Source organism: Colossoma macropomum, unplaced genomic scaffold, assembly GCF_904425465.1.
Source record: "Colossoma macropomum unplaced genomic scaffold, Colossoma_macropomum, whole genome shotgun sequence".
Classification (NCBI taxonomy): Eukaryota; Metazoa; Chordata; class Actinopteri; order Characiformes; family Serrasalmidae; genus Colossoma; species Colossoma macropomum.
The window spans coordinates 1,367,164-1,388,144 of NW_023495818.1; the positions used below are offsets into that span (position 1 = coordinate 1,367,164).

General features: G+C 36.2%; 1 protein-coding gene across 1 annotated transcript; it reads left to right on the top strand.

The window, feature by feature from the left end:
* Positions 1–598: 598 nt before the first annotated feature.
* Positions 599–18,295, top strand: LOC118803063 (natural resistance-associated macrophage protein 2-like). The gene is made up of 15 exons (XM_036563569.1): positions 599–721; positions 2,267–2,406; positions 5,204–5,323; positions 5,415–5,534; positions 7,666–7,772; positions 8,806–8,876; positions 8,979–9,046; positions 10,029–10,184; positions 11,596–11,754; positions 12,070–12,156; positions 14,654–14,773; positions 14,913–15,062; positions 15,194–15,267; positions 15,604–15,757; positions 16,031–18,295. The coding sequence occupies exons 1-15, from the start codon at positions 697–699 to the stop codon at positions 16,136–16,138; spliced, it is 1,659 nt and encodes a 552-aa protein (XP_036419462.1). The 5' UTR covers positions 599–696; the 3' UTR covers positions 16,139–18,295.
* The last annotated feature ends 2,686 nt before the right edge of the window (positions 18,296–20,981 follow it).

Consider the following 20,981-nt stretch of genomic DNA (forward strand, 5'->3'; position numbering starts at 1 on the left):
CATCACTGTCTTAAAAAAAATCAAACAAAAAAAAAATAAAATGTGTATGCGCATTTTTGTTGATTTTTATTTTTCTGCACCATTTAAACACAGCAGCTGTCTGTTACATTGAAATTCACAATGAATGGGCTTATTTTGGAGCATTTCTATTAGTCAAGTCAACAATAGAAATGTTCCAAAATCACGTGGAATAAAACCTCTTGACATTAACTTACATTAAAAGGTTTTTGCTTTCTCCTTTGAAGTTACCGCTTTGAAAACACATGTTTTTCTTTGGACAGGTTAACGGATATGTTATGTAAAGATATGTTAACTGAAGAAGCATACTTTTATTCATTTGTTGATTTTACTTTATTTTATTGTGGTAGTTAAACTGCCCCCCATTTGTCCAGCTCTCTCCTACACCCTCACTTTCTTTGACTTATAGATGCTCATCCAAATCTTCAGGCTTAGGTTTGAACAGTTTCCATGTGCATAAATAACAAGAACCCTTATAAAGATGCTCCCATGAAAAACTGGCAAATAAGTGATGAAAGATGAGCCCGCAGGCAGGCAAGTACTTAGCACAAGGTATTTCCTGAAAATGAGATCAGAGGAGTTCCTGATGTGCACAGGGAAGGTTTTATCAGTGGCAGTTTAGCCATATATTTGCCTACTCACTACCAAATGCTCATGACAGAACATAAGTAAGAGGAAATGGCAACCGAGCACTCCAAACTTAGTAAGTAGAAAATATTCTATATATTTCACTCTTTATTTATTTATACTTCTAGCTAATTTACATTGGCAGCAGATTCTCAGTCATTGTCAATAGCACTAAATGTTCTTTGCAAGTCTTTCCAACAGATTTGTGGTGGATAATATATGTTTCTAACTGTAATGTACTAAAAATATTATACAACATAGTGTGGTGTATCATTAATTTATTGCTAAATATTCCATTTTTTATGCTACTAAATTTTAAACAGTTAGAAGAAAGTCACTTTTGCATGCTACATAGCTGAATTAATACAGGACAACTGTGAAATGTCATCTTAAATGAAAGCTACATTTTACTAATGTGGTTCTTTTAATCATATGCTTCAGTGCAAAGTGGCCAAAGTTGTGGGTTAAGTTTACTAAAAGCACCAAACTGGGTCTACTACTTAGATATAGTTGTTATGTAATTCATATTATTTCAGTTCTAACACATAATCTGATTATAGCAGTAACAATCTGATTGAACATAATCTGATTGTATTAACCGCAATTTAACCATGATCATGTGACTTTTACTCTAAGCATAGGTTTTTGTTTGGCATGCACTCTTCAAATTGAGGCATGCACAAAAATGCCTTGAGTTATAGTGACATGTTTTTTCCAGGATGATCCCAAGAATGTTCCCCTTGCCAACCTGCACTGTCTGAAAACAAAGCCTTTTTCATTATGTCCCCTACTGTGATCACAACTGTAGACGCACCTTCATTACTGTCTTTCTCCATTGCCTTCAATAAGGAACAACTGTTTCATTTTGAGAGACTGCTGCGCATTCAGTTGGTTTCCAAAGTTGCAACAGATGCGAAATGCAGCATTTTTTTTTTAATACATTAAGCCATACGTACTTTATAGTTCAATATTCAGAACATCCAGGAGGACAGTTCATACTACAATAAAAAAGGAAAATAATGCCAGACTTCAGATAGCATTGTCTTTGTGTGGAAGCTAACCTGCAACTGAACACTGTTTTATAAGCAAAATAAAATAATAATACTGAAATATTTATATAACTACTGATTTCACAGCTCGAAAATCAGTACGTTGTCCCAGCTTTAGAAAAACAAAAAAAGAGGGTCCATCTTTTTTTTGATAGCCACCTATACCACCCTATAGTGTAAAAAATTGGTATTAGGCCAGGTTTAGGTTTTGGGTTAAGGTTAGGTTTAGGGTTAGGACCCTAAGGTTAGGGAAAGTCAAAATGATTTTCATAACTGAATGTAAGTTAAATACAAGGTAAAAACCTACAAAGCCTTTACAGTGGGCTATCCAAATAAAATACAAACAGAGTGCAAACCTCACTTATCTGATCATACTCAGCTAGGTCTGTCCAATGACTGCTACCACTAAGATCGCTCCACCTTTCCATTTTCTGTTCTGCATTGGGCACTTTTCCAAAGAATAATGACGCTTTTTAGAGTAAATCTTGAATTCTGTTGGTTCAGAGGATGTAATCTAGAGCTGCAATGATCTCTTTTGCCTTCGGTCTTCATTTCATTTCCTTTCCTCTCAGAAAGTCATCGTCATCAGATTGGGGACATGCAAGGAGGGCCCACCCAGTATGGCGCCATTCCATCGACTGCTGACTCTGATGATGAACCCATCTGTTCCACCTTTGAGGAGAGGGTAGCCGTCCCAACCGATGACTCTGAGGTATAAAAAGACCACACAGTGTACATCCATGCATATTTAATTAAGCAGCATTTTTTATATAGTATTAATATCATCAGGACACAGCATCTAGTATTATGTGTACATTCACCAAGTAAAGGTGCCAAACAGGTTCTTTGGAGCAATTCCATGGAAAATGGCCCTTTAATTGTGTAAAGAACCTTTTAATAAACCGTTCAAAAATGCCGTGTGTATGAAATATGATATGCAAGTTTTTGACTCTCATTGAAATTCCAAAAACCTTCAGAAACTCCTCTCTAAAGTTCCTAGTGACAATGATTGTTTGCATGGTGAAAATATCTTAAGACAACGTTGTGAAAGAAAAGCAACTTGGTGTAAGAGCTGAGAATAAACATGTAAGTAATATTTGAATATGACTGTTTAGTGCATAAAAACATGAGTATCAAATTTATGTCCGCAGGTATTATGAGTAATAAAAATCTACACAGTGTGCAAAATGTGTTTCGGTAAACTGCAAACTCTGCAGCATGGCGGATTTCCAAGTGCATGTTGGTGACAAGTGGTCTAAAAAATGTGGTAGTGAAAATAAGAATAAGAGCTTTTTTGCTTCTCTTTTTGGTTTTACTTTCTTAGCAGACTTGTATGTACTGGGATCTGGAACAGAACTGACAATTGTTGGGGGTCTTTCAGTCTTAAGTCAGAACCCTCTGATATCCCTCCAGACTGAAGTCCCTCTTCACTTTTCAAACTTAATTTTCAAACTAATTTTGTGGGGTAGCAGGATGGTTGTCAAAAGAAGTACATAGCTTATATTATTGATAATCTCCCAGAACCACCATGTTGCATTGCCAAAACAAGCTAAAACAAATGGCACGCTGAGCTGTGCCTGAAAGAATCTCTGTCAGTGTGCAGCAGCACTTAGTGAAATATGTAGCCAAACAGCAAATCTTATTTTATTCACATCAATATTACATGATTATTATCTATCTACAATACAGTGTGTTCACACATGTAATTCCTCTCCATAATATTCTTTGTGTGTTTTAATGTTAACATATAAGCAATAGATATTAAAAGAATATAGTAATGTGTACTTTGTTTAGATTTTAGACTTTGTTTAGTTTTATGTATGAAACCTGCAACTTTTATGTGGTGCTAGCACTGTATGTAGGCTATAGTCAATGTACTTAGATAACTCATAAAATTTCAGATTGAAACAAACATGATTCACTGAATAAGTTTAATTCCGATTTACTAGTAAGAGTTCACAGGAGGCCTTTACAAGTTTGCTGTGCAGCGAATGCATTATCAGTTAAAAGGCCAATAAATAGTGTCACTTCAAAAATAGACATTTTGTATTACTATTTCTGTCAAGCTTTACAAGGTTAAAGGAATCTGATATCTAATAACTATCTAATAATAATAACAATACCTGAGAAATGAGGATTTGTACTTTACTCAAGTATTGCTCAGTACTTTTACTCAGTTACATTTTCAGGATAAAAACTTCATACAATTGTATTTAGAGCCTCAGAGTACTTGCTACAAATCTCAATGACCAGGAGAGTTCTCTCTTTTTTCATTTGAATTTTCTCTTGTCATCCAGTTGGTTCCCACACTGTTATTTTTCTAAAGAATTTGGTTAAATGTTGTAATAAAAAGTGTGCTCAGCTCAGGCCAAGTATTATTTTGGACTGAAAAAAAATGCCACTACTTCTGATGTCACCTATCAGCTATCTATCAGCTTAACATTTACGTTTTACTTTTATAAACCTGAATATGTTTAAATGTTGATACCTTTTACTGGTATTTTTCTGTCTCCTATTCCACTTTTAGCTGAGTAAGATTTTGACTCAGTTTCCATACTTTCACTTTTATTCAGCGCAGTTTCTGTCTCTTTTTTCCACCTCCGGCTCCAGGCAGGCAAAAACTTAAACCAAGACAGTTCCTTGCGAGGTTTCTCTGTACAATTTACTTCTCTGTCATTGACCTCGATCCATCTACGGTCACTTACCACATGCAAGAATTTCTTCACTTTTTCCTGTACTTAGTGCATGAACAGGAAATCTTTTGACTCAAAACACAAAATAAGTTACTACTGTGAGTTCTGAGTCAGTGGGTACAGGGAATGCCTAAATCATTGTCCATACTAAGTGTTCTATGCTACAAGTTCATCAGATTAGGTTGAAAAATGCTTTGATTTAAGGAATAGTTTGGTGAAAAATCTAATTTACGTGATTTTCCACATCAAGTGCAGCCGCTCAGCAAAGACATGGTTGGTGTCCAAATTTAATGTAGAACTTGAGCTGCTAGGCTAATGGTGCTAACAAACACTGGGAGTCAGTAGACACCCAAACCATTTCTACAAATACATGCCGAAATCTTCATTAAAATGGCTAGGATAGGCCTAATTTAAACACATTAAAACTACAATTGGAACTATATTATCACTTGTGTAATGTCCTGCTTAACGGTACTACTGGACCTTCGAACTCTGGAAAGATGGAGTGCAGAAGTGTGTAAAATGGCACTACACAGGTGCATAATGTTAGCACAGTAATACCTAAGGTTTGTCTACTGTAAGAGAGTTAGAAGTTGCATATTGAATAACAATAAACTGATGCATTAAATAAGGTGCGAAAATAGGGTAATGCATTTGGGGTAAGTGGAAAATCATGTAAATTAGATTTTTATCAAACTATTTTTTTAAAGAAGCATCAACTGAAAGATTGTTTTAGAGAAACAAAGCTGGCTGCTCCAGAGACCGTCTGACACTTCTGTTTCTAAGACTGTATCTCTCTTCTACCTCTTTCTCTAGATATTTAGCTTTCGCAAGCTGTGGGCCTTCACAGGACCTGGATTCCTTATGAGTATTGCCTTTTTGGATCCTGGGAATATAGAATCTGACCTCGATTCAGGGGCCATAGCTGGGTTTCAGGTGTGTTTAAAGGAATTAATATTTTCCATTTCTGTCATTTTTTTTATTTGTGAGCACATCTAAACTCTGCATGCTTCTTTTTATGCTTTAGCTCCTGTGGGTACTTTTGCTGTCCACTGTCATCGGCCTTCTACTACAGAGACTGGCTGCTCGTCTTGGCGTGGTCACAGGGATGCACTTGGCAGAAGTCTGCAAACAAGAGTACCCCTGTGTAAGTTAACAAAGCCTTAAATAGGAAAACTGCCAATTGTGAAAATAATCTGCATAATTCAATCTTTGAGATGCAAACAAAATAATTCAGAGTTGTTTTTGCTGAAATTATTAATAACAATAATCAATAATTAAAATTAAATAATAATAAAAAATCATAAATTGTAGAGAACTTACCGACTCAGATTTCTTTACAGTGGTGGTGATAGGAAACAGAAGTCATGATGTTTACAATGCAAATATAGCCAATTTGTTTAACATTATTACTACTAGTGGATCTTCTCATGTCTTCTGAATTTTCAGTTATCATGGTGGCAATGGTAAAAAAGTGGTAAATCCAAAATTATATATTTTTGGGGGGTTACTATTTTGTACTTGGTTGATCAAACTCACATCTTGTCAGAGTGCATCTACCTTTCAGCAAAATAATAATAATAAGAAGAAGAAATGAAACCTGCAAGAATGTACATTATTTCAGGATGTAAGATATGTTTTCTAGGAAATCACAGCCACAAAATGCTTGTTTTCAAAAAATGAGGTTGAATTCACACATAAATGCAAGTATGATCTGTTTTGAAATCCACTGGATTTCTTTTGTTTGAATCAATGAAATAAATCCAGTATAACTTTGAAAGGATAATTGTGCACTAATCCTCTTCAATATCCATTTTACATAAGCTATGGGGGCTCGTGTGAGTGAAATATTTTTCCATTGTTGCTTGATGTAGTAGTTCAGCTGCTGAACTTTTCAAAGTCTCCTTTGTTGGATTTTTTGTTTCACAATGCAATATTTTTTTTCAGTGGGTGGCAGGTCTCAACTGCAGGCAGGCTAGTTTACCATCCGGACTCTTTTACTATGAAGCCATGCTGTTGTAATACATGTAGAATGTGGTTTGGCATTGTCTTGAAATAAGCAAGGCCTTCCCTGAAAAAGACGTTGTCTAGATGGCAGCATATGTTGCTCCAAAGCCTGTATATATCATTCAGCATTAATTGTGCTTTCACAGATGTGCCAGTCACCCATGCCAGTCGCTAATGCTGATAATGATTCGTTGGACCACAGGACACTTTTCCACTTTGCCTCAGTCCATCTTAAATGAGCTTGGGCTCAGAGAAGGTGGCGGCATTTCTGGAACTTGTTTATATCTGGTTTCTTCTTTGCGTTTTAGAGTTTTAACTTATTTGTGAATGCAGCAATGAACTGTGTTCACAGACAGTGGTTTTCAGAAGCGTTTCTGAGCCCATGCAGTGATTTCCACTACAGAATTGTGTCTGTTTTAATACAATGATGCCTCAGGGCCTGAAGATTACAGCCAGCCAATATTGGTTTTTGGCCTTGTCCCTTGCATACAGTGATTTCTGTGGATTCTATGGATCTTTTAATGATATTAGGTACCACAGATGATGAAATCCTCTTAATAGCTCTTTTTTTATGTTGAGAAAGGTTATTCACGAATTGTTGCACTATTTGCCCACACAGTCTTTCACAGAGTGGTGAACCCCTCCTCATCTTTACTTCTGAAAGACTCAGCCTCTCTGAGATGCTGTTTTTATACCCTAATAATGTTACTGACCTGTTGCCAATTTACCTAAGTAGCTGTGACATGTTCCACGTTTTTCTATTTTTCAAAAAATGTTTTCAGCACTTAAAAGTTTCAACACTGACATGTTGTCTTTGTACTATTTTCAATTAAACGTGGTGTTTAAATGATTTGCACATTATTGCATTCTGTTTTTATTTATATTTTGCACAGAGTCCTAACTTTTTTGGAAACAGGATTGTACTTTGGTGTGAGTGAGCATGTGTTCACTGATGGGATCACAAACTCAGAGGTGTACAAAAACATTTTGAGTCTGCAAAGAAACTGCTCAAAAGATAATCTGAAACACACCAGCTGTTTTAGGAAATAAAATGCTGCCAAAGAAAAAACAACAGAATGATCTGTTTAAAAAAAATGCCACTTGGTTTGACATTTTGCTTCCTAACACAATAAACTGAATACATTTTTAAAACATGTCCAGATACTTTTTGCTCTTTACTGCACTGAAGATGTGTGGTGTACTTATGCAGAAAACTAAAATGAATATAGCACCCCCTATCTGCATTAATAATCACCCTTTTCTGTCTCCAGGGTCCTCGTATAATCCTGTGGTTGATGATAGAAGTGGCCATCATTGGTTCAGACATGCAAGAGGTCATCGGTACTGCCATCGCTTTCAATCTGCTGTCTGCTGGAAGGTGGCATAAGCTTTCTGTCCAAATGACATTCTTGATATTATTAAGCACCAGATTTAGAGCAATTCATTTTATATTGTTTTACATATCTGAGGGACTCCCAGCCACCATAAGAGCTAGTACATGTGTGCAGTACAAACATATACGTGACCTGATGAGTTAACCTTCCAGATAGTTTATAGAAAAAATGGATGTCAGATCAAAGAAGAAAAAGACCGTCCAGATTGTTCCCAGTGTAAAGGTCTGTCATGGTATGAGGGTGCATTAGTGCTAATGGCATGGATAACTTGCACTTCTGTGAAGGTACAATTAATGCTGAAATATGTTATAATGGCATGGCTATGTAATTGGCGAGTGTGGGTTCTAGACTGGCTTGCCTTCAGTCCAGACTAGCATGCCTGCTGTATCCCATTGAAAATAATGACTTCATATGTGCAGGTGAAGATTTGTATAACAGAAAAAATATTTTAAAAATCCAGCTTTCACAACTGGATTTATTGGTGTCTACAGTCCCCAAGTGATTATTCAGGAAACTTGATGTAACACAGTGGTAAACATGCTCCTGCCTCCTTTTTGGAACATATTACATTAAATTTGGAGCAGAGCATATATTTACAAAAAAGCTCATAAGAAAAAAGACAAACGTTCTGTTTTTGGAGGTCACATTGAATTTTCTATTCATTGCTGTCTGCTTTGATTAGCATTTCACACACTGTCCCAGCTTTGTAATTGAAGTATGTAAATTGATTTGAATGGTGTGTGGCTTGGTAAAGACAGTTCAGCTTTATAGACAAAGACAGTTGAAACAGACAGAAAGTTTCATTTTTGAGCATGTTTGTGATCAGTTTTTTAGAAATAGGTTTGCAACTTCTGTACTTAATTCAGAAATTAATTAACTGTCTCACAGAGGAAAACTTCCCTCACGCTTACACTTGATGGAGCTACATCTGGTGTTTAATGACTTATTAATTACTATTAAATTATTATGACTGTATCCAATAATAATTTGACCTAATGTATTTCTTCACTCTTGCAGAATCCCTCTGTGGGGTGGAGTAATCATCACCATTGGAGACACACTTATTTTCCTTTTCTGTGATAAGTGGGGTGGGTCTATCTTACTGAAATCTAATATGTAAGAAGACATACATAATAATAGTTATGTTGAATAACACTTAACATGTCTTATTGTGCATCACTGAACAACAGGGCTGAGGAAGCTGGAGGCTTTCTTTGGCTTTCTTATCACTGTCATGGCTGTCACCTTTGGATATGAGGTATATTTAGAGAATTTGGGGACTTTTTTTTTACATCTCCCCTTTCAAAGACTTTTACCATGTGTAGAGTGTGTGCCTGATAGGTCTGTGCCCTGTGATGGTTAACTGAGATACCGTGGTGAGAGCCCCCAGTAAGGGTAAAACTCAGCCGGTTTAAAAAACGTATTGATTTATTTTGATTTATTTTGAGCACTCCTTAGGAAGACACTACTATTCTCACATCTAAACATAGCTGAGCTTTTAAGCATGTTGTTTGATGAGATATACTACATTTAAACCACATTTGTTGTAGCTAACATAGATTAGTTTGTTGTAGAAACATGACTGTTGAGCTGCACTGGTTGAACACTCTCGGTGCTGCAGGCAGAAATGCCTGTATAAAAAGCTGCCCGTATGGTATGGTGTAGATTTTAGAACATCCTCAAATCACAGTGTCAGGTTTCAGACATCAGGCATTGAATCTCGAGAAAAATACATGAATAAAATAATGTCTCGGCCCTCGTATATTAAGTGAAATGGGCCTTTTTAAACAGAGAAATGGCATTTGAAGAAGTAGGCATCAGGCTTAGAGAATTACATTCTCTTACTAAATTAATAACAGTTTTGTGGCTCACACGCTATTGAGGAAGTCCTAAATTAGTCCTAAAATTACCAGACAAAAAGTGTTGCTATTATTGTTGTTTTATTGTTATAAAAAAAAAACCTATTTGTGGAATTAATAATAAAATGGAAAACAAAGGAAAAAAAAGTCTAGTTTAACTGTTTATCATGTTCACACAATGGTAATAATAATAATAATAATAATAATAATAATAATAATCTGTAATTATATGTCAGTTTTACGATTTAGGAAATGGTTCTGTGAACATGTATTGTTTACTATTACACTGGCATTAATGGAAGGCATCACATTGCATAAGAATATAATGAGAACGGATTCTGAAGCAGGTCTACATGCTCTTTTCTTCCTGTCCTCTTCCAGTATGTGATTGTGGCTCCAAACCAGGCGGAGGTGCTGAAGGGTATGTTTGTTCCATACTGTCGGGGCTGTGGATCAGCACAGCTAGAACAGGCTATAGGAATAGTTGGAGCTATAATAATGCCTCATAACATCTACCTGCACTCAGCCCTCGTTAAGGTAAGACAATGTGCTGTGTCCATCTTATTGACTAAAAAAATAAATAAATCTTTGAATATTCTTCTTTTTTAGAGATGTATAGATTTACATTTATTTACATTAATACATTATACATACAACATTGTTTTTTATTATTAATTTACAAAATTGCTTGGATTGTTAAAGTTAACTTTATCATACAGCTCAGAATGTACACAGCAAAATGTTTTACTGTTGGGCCCTAACTGTGTTACTACAGTTTATTGTATGGGACACGTTTAACTGGGAAATGGGGACTTTTGGACTTGAAAAACACTGAATATGGGGATATTTTGGATTTGAACAATAATCTGGGATAATATCAATTATAGCAGGATTCAAAACATTTTTAAAAAGGTTTTAAAAATTTTAAGGCCTACATAATCATGCGCACTACCACCCAAAGTAGTAACATCATAATAGAATCATTTTATATCTTCAACAAATTTGTTTGACTATAATGAAAATGTCATTATAGTCAAACAAATTTGTTGAAGATATAAAATGATTCTATTATGATGTTACTACTTTACAGATTCACCGATATAAATATGTAGGAAGCTGTAATGTACTGATGTACAGCTGTTTATGTACATGATTCCATAATGACCGAGAAAGCTGTACAACATTGAGAATGAAATTATAATAAAATTAATATCATAATGCCTCATATCTCAATCAAACATATCATAATGGTCAGATAACTCATAAAGACATTACTATAAATAGATAACTGGAGTGTATTTTTTATAATTTAATAACTTCTCTGTGTTCCCAAAAACTTGACATACTGAATACTCACTCACTCACTCACTCATCATCTAAGCCGCTTATCCTTGTGGGTTTCGGGGGGTGCTGGAGCACATCCCAACGCTCACTGGGAAAAAGACAGGAAACACCCTGGACAGGCTGCCAGTCCACCAGAGGGCAGACAAACAGACATACACATTCTCACAGTACACTCACACCTAGGGGCATTTTAGTATCTCCAATTCGCCTGACCACATGTCTTTGGACTATGAGAGAAAAGCCAGGCAGATATGGGCAGAACATGCAAACTGCACATAGAAAGGACCCTGGTTGCCCACTGGGGAATCGAACCTGCTTGCTGTGAGGCAACAGCGCCACCCACTTACTACCCAATTATTAATATGAGAAGCTTTTAAATGGTGGTGTATAGGCAGTATTTGTCTTTTGTGTTTAATCATATCAAATTCAGGATTTTATGAACGATATTTCTAAAGATTCTTAACACCAGTATAGTTTAAATAGCACATCCTCCAACTGCAATTGTTTTGTTAAGACCAATCAAGGCAACGTTTGGCGTTTAACCTAAGATAAGCGATGTCTAGTATGTGAAAGGACTGACGCCCTGTCTTCTCGTTTTCCACAGTCGCGGCAGATAGACCGAGCTAATAACAGAGAGGTAAAAGAGGCCAACAAGTACTTCTTCATTGAGGCCAGTATCGCACTCTTTGTCTCCTTCCTCATCAATGTGTTTGTGGTGGCTGTCTTTGCTGAGGCTTTTTATGGAAAAACAAATATGCAGGTGGTAAGTATTGCACAAGCTCCACCCTTAATCAGGCGACTGAAAAGACTGCAGTTTTTCATGTTCCATTGTTAAAGCCACAAGAGCAGTTTAAATTACATTAATGTAATGATGTAATTTTAATTAACATAACAGTTCAGACCCATATTTATATGACTAATTTATTTAAGCACTCATATCACTGATGACTCTTTGAATGATTTATTAAATTAAAAAGCCCATATTTATGATGAATCATTGATTTAAAACACCTACATTTATGATGACTCATTAATTTAAAATTCCTATATTTGTGATGACTAAATCTATGACTTTTAGAGGCAACAGTGTAACCAGTCAGGAAGTTCGTACGCAGGCCTCTTCCCCTACAACAATGAAACATTGGAAGTCGACCTCTACAAAGGGGTACGTCAGAAACTGTCATTCAAATGTATTTTTGGAACAGAAAAATTATTTGATGAGTTGAAAAGCTGATACAGTTGCATTTAAAAATTTGGGTGCTCCTGGTCAAATTACGTTTTTTTGATTTGCGAAGCAAAATTAAGCTAACCCACCCTCTACAGAGAACACACTTCTGCACACTGGAGCACACTATTGCTATTAATTAATTAATTAATTAATTAATTAATTAAACATATGGGGAAATAAAATAAAATAAAATGTGGTCTGTGCAAAAGTTATGGCACTTTTTACATTGTATGTTTTTTCTAATATGTTGAATTCAGATAATAGAAACAATTTTTTTAGTTACAAAATCAACAAAATCTGGAATTTGACCAGGGGAGTTTAAACTTTTGCATACTACTGTATATGTAAGCCACTTTTGCAGAAATTGCCCCCATCTGCTACCTTTTACACATACATTTAAATATTCATCAGAGTTGTGTCTGAGTGCAGATTCAAACTCCACATTATGAAACTATCGTGACGTTCAAATGAGTGGTGTTCTGAAAACTATTACACAGCAGGATCAGCCTCTGCTGCTTTAAACAAGCACCAACCACCAGTCCTGTATTCACATATGGTGCATCCAGATTGTCTTTGTCAACTCATAAAGTCGGAAAACTGTCACATCACCAGATTGTAATGAATTGTTTTTATTCAGGTGGTCATGGGCAACTGATACTTTTATTATACGAGCAGGCAACATGTTTGGATGTCGTCTATGCTTGGTCTGTTGTTTTCACATGATATTAGAGAATGCTCTGACTGGTGATATGTCACAACTTGGTATGAAACTTGCATGAGTTTACCACATGAATTCATGACTTTGTAAGCTGCAGCCTTTTGTGGTTCAAAAATAGATGCGTTTACAAGGACTATCTGAACATGACACGTCCCACGTTGGTTACATGAAAAGTGATCTAATTCATACAGATATTAGGACAGCAAGATAATAAAAGGACAGAGTATAACTGGATTTTTTCATTAAGCACAATCATGGACTACTCCTTTACATATGTTGAGGTCTTCCAGGAGTGCCAAATCTGCCATGATTGCATGCTTGACCCTCAAGCATTTTTGTATTTACACCTACCACTCAATTAAAGAACCAAAAGTTACAAATTATATGTTGGCAACATTAAAAGTTGTTAGTAAAAGCATTTGTGTAATTATAATCCTTATTGATGTTTTTTTAATTTTATTATAATGGTGTGTTACAACCTGTCTAGGGGTTTGTAATGATCATAACATAAAAAAGGACAAAAGAGAGCCAGAGGACGTTTAAACAGATCAAGTCATGTTATTTTCTTTTTATGCTGCTCTTTTGGGTACACGACACAGGGGAACGTCAGAGTGGGCATACGCCAAAACAACAAACAAAAACCAGCCTAGCTAGAGAGTTCAGGAAACTAACTTATCTAAGGGAAACAAAAAACAAGAAACAAAAACACAGTCAGTCTTCCCTAACTCCCTATCTATACCAAAACAGGAGAAAACAAAGTAAAAAAGAAATGGCACCCACTCCTACAACCGGCATAAGAGTGAACATTTACAGAGACAGATCATGAGCTTACGGTTTAACTGTAGAGATAACTGGATAAAGAACAAGAGGTTAAGCTAAGCTATTTCATTGGACATAAGGACAGACAAGCCATAAAACAAACGAGCTGAGCTGCGGTTCAGATCTACAACAAACGCCCCAAGCCCGCATGGAGGAAAGCCTCGATGACATCCAGCGCAGCCGTCGAAGAAATACTCCATTCAATTTCAGGCAGCCAATCAGACGCACGAGTGGGCAGGTTCCTAATAAGCAAGAGTATGAGAGAGAGAGAAAGAAAGAGAAGCAAGCAAAACAAAGCATACGTCCTATGGACGTAACATGGTATTATAATACTTTGTTATTAGTATTAATACTGATTTTGATGATTTAACAGCAAATAAAACATTGCTCAGGTTTTCAAAGGACCCGTATCATGGAACACAGAATTTTCTCACTTTTTTAAAAATAAAATTCACTCTCCAATCCATACAGTCAATATATGGAGGCTAAGCTGTTTTGACTTCTTTTTTTTGTCATGTCACAAAAACCAACACATTAACATATATCTGTCCCGTTAACCTACAGCAGTTTAGCTCCACCCATTTACGCTTGAGTTATAAGAAGTGTTTCAGCGCTTTTTGAAAGAGACACAATACAGGGCAGCCAATCAGAACAGAGCTCATCTATCAGTCTTAAAAGCACAGTAACAAAAAAAAACACGCTGTTTAATTGTACATGATAACGAGAGGCTAGAAAATGATCATGTAAAAATGAATTATGATAGAAATGTTGTAGACTTCATAAAACCGTCTGTGAAATAAGGCGCACTGCAAGTTCAGTTGCATATAGTCTCATAAAATCTCTGAGGGCAGTTTACATGAAACATTCACTTAATTTCCTGATTTTTTCGTAACACAGGGTGCAGTCCTGGGTTGTTACTTTGGCCCTGCAGCGCTTTATATTTGGGCTATTGGAATCCTTGCAGCGGGACAAAGCTCTACCATGACAGGCACATACGCTGGCCAGTTTGTGATGGAAGTAAGAGAACTTAAAGGAGTGCAGCAGTTTTCTGAAGTTTTTTCAGCTGTTTTACAGAGAACAGTTTGTGGTACACACATGGCTGTACTTGTTCCCATTGTTTTCCTCACACTTTCCCTCTTCTTCTCTCTATCCTAAGGGTTTTCTTACACTCAACTGTTCCCGCTTTGCTAGAGTGCTGGTGACACGCTCAATTGCTATTGTCCCCACCCTACTGGTGGCCTTCTTCCAGGATTTAAAGGACCTCACTGTCATGAATGACTTATTGAATGCACTGCAGAGCATACAGGTTGGTCAGGACTCTAATCTTACGACTGTAGGAAGTTTATCTTAAACTAATGATGGTAGTGCCATTGTGACTGTACTATACCTACTATGTAACATTGCTTGTTTTTTTTTTCTTTTCTTTTTCACAAATAGTTGCCGTTTGCTTTATTCCCGATTCTGACTTTCACCAGCCTGACGAGAGTTATGAATGATTTTGCTAATGGACTGTGAGTATCACTACCCATAGTGCAGCTGTCTCAGTTGATTTATAGGGTAGGAATACTATGCAAACCAAAATCAAAGTCAAAAAAGGCTGGCCAAGATCAAAAAAGACACAAAGTCCAATAAATTGCAAGGTAAAAGGCTCAGAGTTGCAGGGATATGCTAACAGTGTTGGAGGAAAAGTGTGAGAGTATTTGTAAGGGAGCTGATGAGAGGAGACTGAGAACAGGTGTGTGAGAGGTACGGTTAGTATTCAGGAGATGATGACCTCCTATATATAAAAAAGCTGCATTGGAATTACAACCATAATCACATGCCTTATTTCTGTGTTATAATTACAGAGTGTGGAAAATTGGTGGAGCTCTGACCATCCTGGGCATCTGTGTAATAAATATATACTTTGTGGTGGTCTATGTGACTGGTCTCAACAGTATAGCAGTCTATGCCATCACTGCTGTCCTCTCTATTGCCTATGTGTTTTTCGTTGTTTACCTGGTGAGTGTGCTAATTTACATTCATTAATGCAATCTTTATGTCCAATACATTCATTACAGCATCAAATACTTAAAGTCTCTTCAAGGACAAGTCATAGTAAAGCTCTTGGACGTCAAATCTGTTTTACTAGCATAAACACATACTATACAGTATTATGAGAAAGTGTCTGTTAGTGCTGTACTCGTAAGTCGGCAGGTGAAGTGACTCCTAATTATGATTTCTAGATGTACATTACAGTGAGTTTACAACACTTCTCTTTTCCTGTCTTCCCAGGCGTGGAAGTGCTTGATTGCCCTTGGTGTCTCCTGTCTGGATGTAAGCTGCAGAATGAGGAACCCAAGATCAGTTCTTGTTGAGGATCAATTAGACTCAGATTCTTAAGCAGATGGTTGGGACCAGTGCAAGCCACTAGCAGGAAAACATTTTTTGGAATTTTACTAAATATCACCTTTTTATTAAATATTGCACAGTAGTGTTTTAACATTAACACTTTCTGTTGCAATATATGGCAACAGATTCTGTAGAGTCTGGTCTGAGTACATTTATTCTACAGTCTAGTAAGCACTTTAAAATAATGGTTCCAAAATGGTTCTTGGCTTGGTCATACAGTTAGGAAAAAACTTTAGTTGGTGTGGAATATTTGCATGATATGGAGGTTCTTCAAACTTCAACACCTATATCTCACTTACGAAAATTGTTCTTGGAGAAATCATCCATTGGAAGGTCCTTTGGGGAGCCAATTGTGGTTCTTCTACAGCAGAAGTCTTTATCCTTGGTCCTGGATTTTGTATTCTCTACAGGGTATGGTACTAGGTGGCCAATTGGTTATATCAACTGTTTAATAAATCATTTAAGGCCGATGTTAATCTGCCCTCTCAGTTAATACAATGTAATGTCATTTAACAAAACTGAAAATGCATAGATTTAAATTTTTGTTAGTGTCACAAACTACTTTTTTGAACAAAAAATGCACGAATAGAAATATAAATCACACATTATTTACATTATCTGTAGTTACTCTGATTAAATACAACAAAAATAAGTGTTTGCCAATCCAAACTGCACTGAAAATGAGTTCATGTGCTCACTTGGGAAAAATCACAGCGCATCCAACAATAATAAAAGACTTTACATAATAGAAGCATATTTAATATAATGATAGAAAACTTGTTAGCACAGATTTCATAATTCCATTTCGCAATGGCCAGTGTGGACGTGTACATGCCATTACTCTTCTGGCGGCACATTTAAATGAGTTAAGGGAAAAGTCTCTGAATGGATTTTTTTTTAACAATTGGTATTTGAATATTCCAAAGAGAAACCATACTATTTTATTGTGTTATTCATGCCAAGCAGTGCTCTGGAACAGTAACCCTGGTGTTCTTTGTTTGTAATATAATCATGAACAAATACTATCCAACCATTTCATTATGTTTTTGAATAACTATGCGTTGTCCTAATACACATCTATGTTTATTTCTGAGGCATCCTCAGTGATTTTGTTTTAAACTGGGCCTGGTTCTATGGCATGGCCCCAAAGGACCTTTTTGGTACCTTTGTTTTAAATAGTGAACAAGTTTCTGTATACTGACTGCATGTTCATAAGCTGTTTGACATATTGTTGTAATTAACTGTACAGTACCTAAATAGCACTCTAACCATCTTTTAATCTATTACACCACAGGAAGTCTATAGCAACAAATTATACATTTAGAGGATGAGCTAATAAAATAGTCAGCCTTATTTAAAGTGTTACTCTTAAATAGTTCCACTGTCTATAACAATATCTTGTTCCTGCATCACAAATATATTGATGGTTTTTCCCATGCACACCTCCAGAGGTCGCATTATCCCCAATATTGAGCTGTTTGCGACCTGCTGCTGCAACCAACCGTCCCTTAATCTAGGGGCTTTATATATTCACACTGGTCAGTCTCTCTTTGTGAAGTCTTTGTATGTTTTCGGATTATGAGTTGGATTTCTTTGCATGGACTTCATCTGGTCATCTGTTTTATTTAATGTATCAGCTTCTAGTTGGCTTTTAAACCTGTACTTGCATTCTACTAGTTTGATAGGATCTGTTACTTCCTGGTCCTCCCTGACAAGTTAAAAAGAACAATGCAAATGCTACAAAAAGATATATTAAATAAGGCTATTAGCTTTAAGCATGTAATATAATAAACATGCTGTTTTGTCAAAAAAACATATTATTACTATAATATTGGATACTGAAAAATGGTTCATGCTCAAAATACGTAATAATAAAAGTGGTTGCACAGAACTGAAATATCACATCAGCACAACTGTTATCTTTAAGTTTCCTTTTTTGGTGAGAATCGTGTTGATTTATTTACTTTTTGTTCATGTGCGACTGCTTGACATATTTTAATCATATATATTCAAGATGCCATTTTTGTTTTTTTTTCAGCATACTTCTGATTATTAACCTTTCCAGTCAGTTTATTAGGAGTCGTGTCATTAGTCTCTGTTACGTGTAAGCATGTATTGTTTTTTTTGTGTGTGTGTGTGTGTTTGTGTGTGTGTGTCTCTCTGTCTCTCTGTCTCTCCCTTCACAGGGGTACCTGCTCTAGTCAATCATGTGAGGATGATCTCTAACCAACCAGAGGCCTGGCTGGTGCAGTTGGGGGAGGAGCCTACGTTTTAAAAAGAGGCCTTCAAGATGGCTGAAGAGAGAGAGGACTTTTATCATGTGTGCTGTTTTAGTTTGTGTGTTTAATCTCTTGTGTTGGGAGTGTGCTTTGTTTTAGGTTACCAGTGCTTCTTTCAACTTAGTTTGCAAGACGTTGTCTTTTATGTTAGGGGAAGTACTTGAGTGGTGGTATTTTACCTGCACACTTTAAACTTTTACAAGAGATTGTTTGTACCACCTGGGGTTTCAAACAGGTAGGAGGGGTGCGCCTACACATTCGCACTGCATAGATGTCTACTCTGTCTAGCTCCTTAGGTAAGAGGGCAGGCACCGCTACATGTACTTTTGGTTACTGGCTAGGGAAGTTTAGAGTAGTTAGCTTTTGTTTCAGAGTAGGCAAGCATGGTTAGGTTTTGTTTTGTTCTTTTCTTTGGTGCCATCCACAGTTTGATTCTTCCAGTGTGATTCTAAGTATCATAGCACACCAGTTTTATTGTGGTTTGTTTTAATAAAGTGGCTTCAAAAGCTCTATATTGGTCTGTTCCTCAAGCTTTTAATCCATCATCACCAGTTCAATATTTTAATGCCACATGTTATTGATCCCACAGCACTCTAGACAAAATGTGAGGTCGTAACAGTCTGTTATCTAAAATCAACTACCATCTGTTTAGTTTCATCTAAATTAAGCTTTAAAACCTCTACAGGTCCCCAGTGGAGAGCATTCTGACCAGATGTCTGAGGAAAACCAGCAGTATCACCTCAGACCCTACCGACTTCAGATACGTTCTATTCCACTCACTGCCAGCTAAGAAGAGATATTTTAACATTCAAGTCAGAACTACCAGGTTCAAGAACAGTTTCTACCCTTGACATGTTTAACTGGTCACGGTCACATCAGACCACGAGATCATTAATGCAAACCCTACTCAAACTATAGTTAGTATTCTATGATATCACACTTGCCGCCCCTACCATATTGTTGACGTGCCACCGACAGTGTTGACAGCAGGGATAGTGGCACATGTAGAGCCACCGTTTGTACACCATAAGTTAATAAAACACAGCAAAGAATATTGCTGACCCTTCCACAAATCAAAGATTTATATGATTCTAGCGATTTTTATGCTTTTATCTCCTGCAATGTGTTTGCCGATGCAATATTTAGAAGATTATTTTAGATACCTGGTTAAGTTATTGCAGGCAATAATGCCTAATTGGGAGTCAAAGATAACTTATTTTTTGGTATGGATTACTATTAGTTATTGATATTACTATTGATTATTTATTATTATTGGTATTATTATTGATTACTATTAGTTGTTGATATTACCTTAGATCGAACTGACTTTTTCTTGATATCTTAATTTGGAAGCCATAGCTGGCATTAACTGTGCAGATTATGCTGACTAAATGCCAACAATATGGCTGCAGGATGCTTTTTCCAGGTTTGCTGTAACTATCTATATATGCATATTGCTCTTTAATCTAATTCTGAATTCTTTCCATATTACTGCAGCCCAACTTCATATGTGCTTGAAATGAATGCTAGACTTTACTGAACACTTAAATATGGTTTACACACTGGTCGTACCTCTGTGAATGCACAGATATTTTGCAATTATGTTGTATTTACTGTCTGTGCACCAGTACACTTGCAAGACGCAGTGCACTTCTGTGTCTCTAGTTTATTCTGTATTTATAGTCCATTGATTGTCATTTTGTACTCATTTTTAATACATATTGTGTATTATCCCACTAATAAATGTGCATTCATGACCTGGTCTTAATGTTGATGCAGAAAATTATTTTGAATATGTTTTGTTGAACTGTACCCACATACAAATATGACAAAAAAAATGTACTGAATTGGATTGAAATGAATTATTGCACTGCTGCACAACCTCCACAGTTGGGCCATGACTGCCTTTAATGTCTTTGAGAAAACTAACAGTCCTTAAAATATGAAATATGCCTTTATGCAAACTCCAACAGTCATTTATGTATGAAATAAAAAGGGAAGAGGAAAACAATGCATCCTTTTGGAGATTCAGTGAAAGAAAGAAGACTATCAGTAAACAAGTCATTTAACTTTACTTCTTAAGAGAAAATGCATTTACAACTATCAAGACACACTTGTGTAATTGCATGAGTAAAAACTGAAGTTTATACATGATCACATAAGCTGCACTTCTGTAATTCATCTGTAACACTGAATACATCACTATTAGTTACATTGTTCTTGCATGTACAGTTGATGTATAATTACACAGTTTTAGAGACAGTTAATATTAAGATTAACCTTTTTGTTTTGAAACACTTATTTGAGCATGCATATGAATGTGTTGAAATATTCCTCAGACTCGAGTCACCTCTTATTGTGACTCTGATTGAAGAAGTGTATCAAAGGAACTTTTGAACTAAGAGAAAAAACGACTTGAAAGAAAAAGGATTGAAGCCCCGGAGATGTGGTCACCATGAGGAACTGAAAGGGTCAAACAGGAGTCAGGTCATATCATCTGATGGTAAGGGTGGGAAAGCTCATGCTTATGTAAGAGGCATGTGTTTGGTTACACA

Coding starts and splice junctions, on each gene's coding strand:
- LOC118803063 (XM_036563569.1), top strand. CDS start 697: ATGGCAACCGAGCACTCCAAACTTA. Junction 722..2,266: donor AACCGAGCACTCCAAACTTA/GTAAGTAGAAAA, acceptor CTTTCCTCTCAG/AAAGTCATCGTCATCAGATT. Junction 5,324..5,414: donor GGGCCATAGCTGGGTTTCAG/GTGTGTTTAAAG, acceptor TTTATGCTTTAG/CTCCTGTGGGTACTTTTGCT.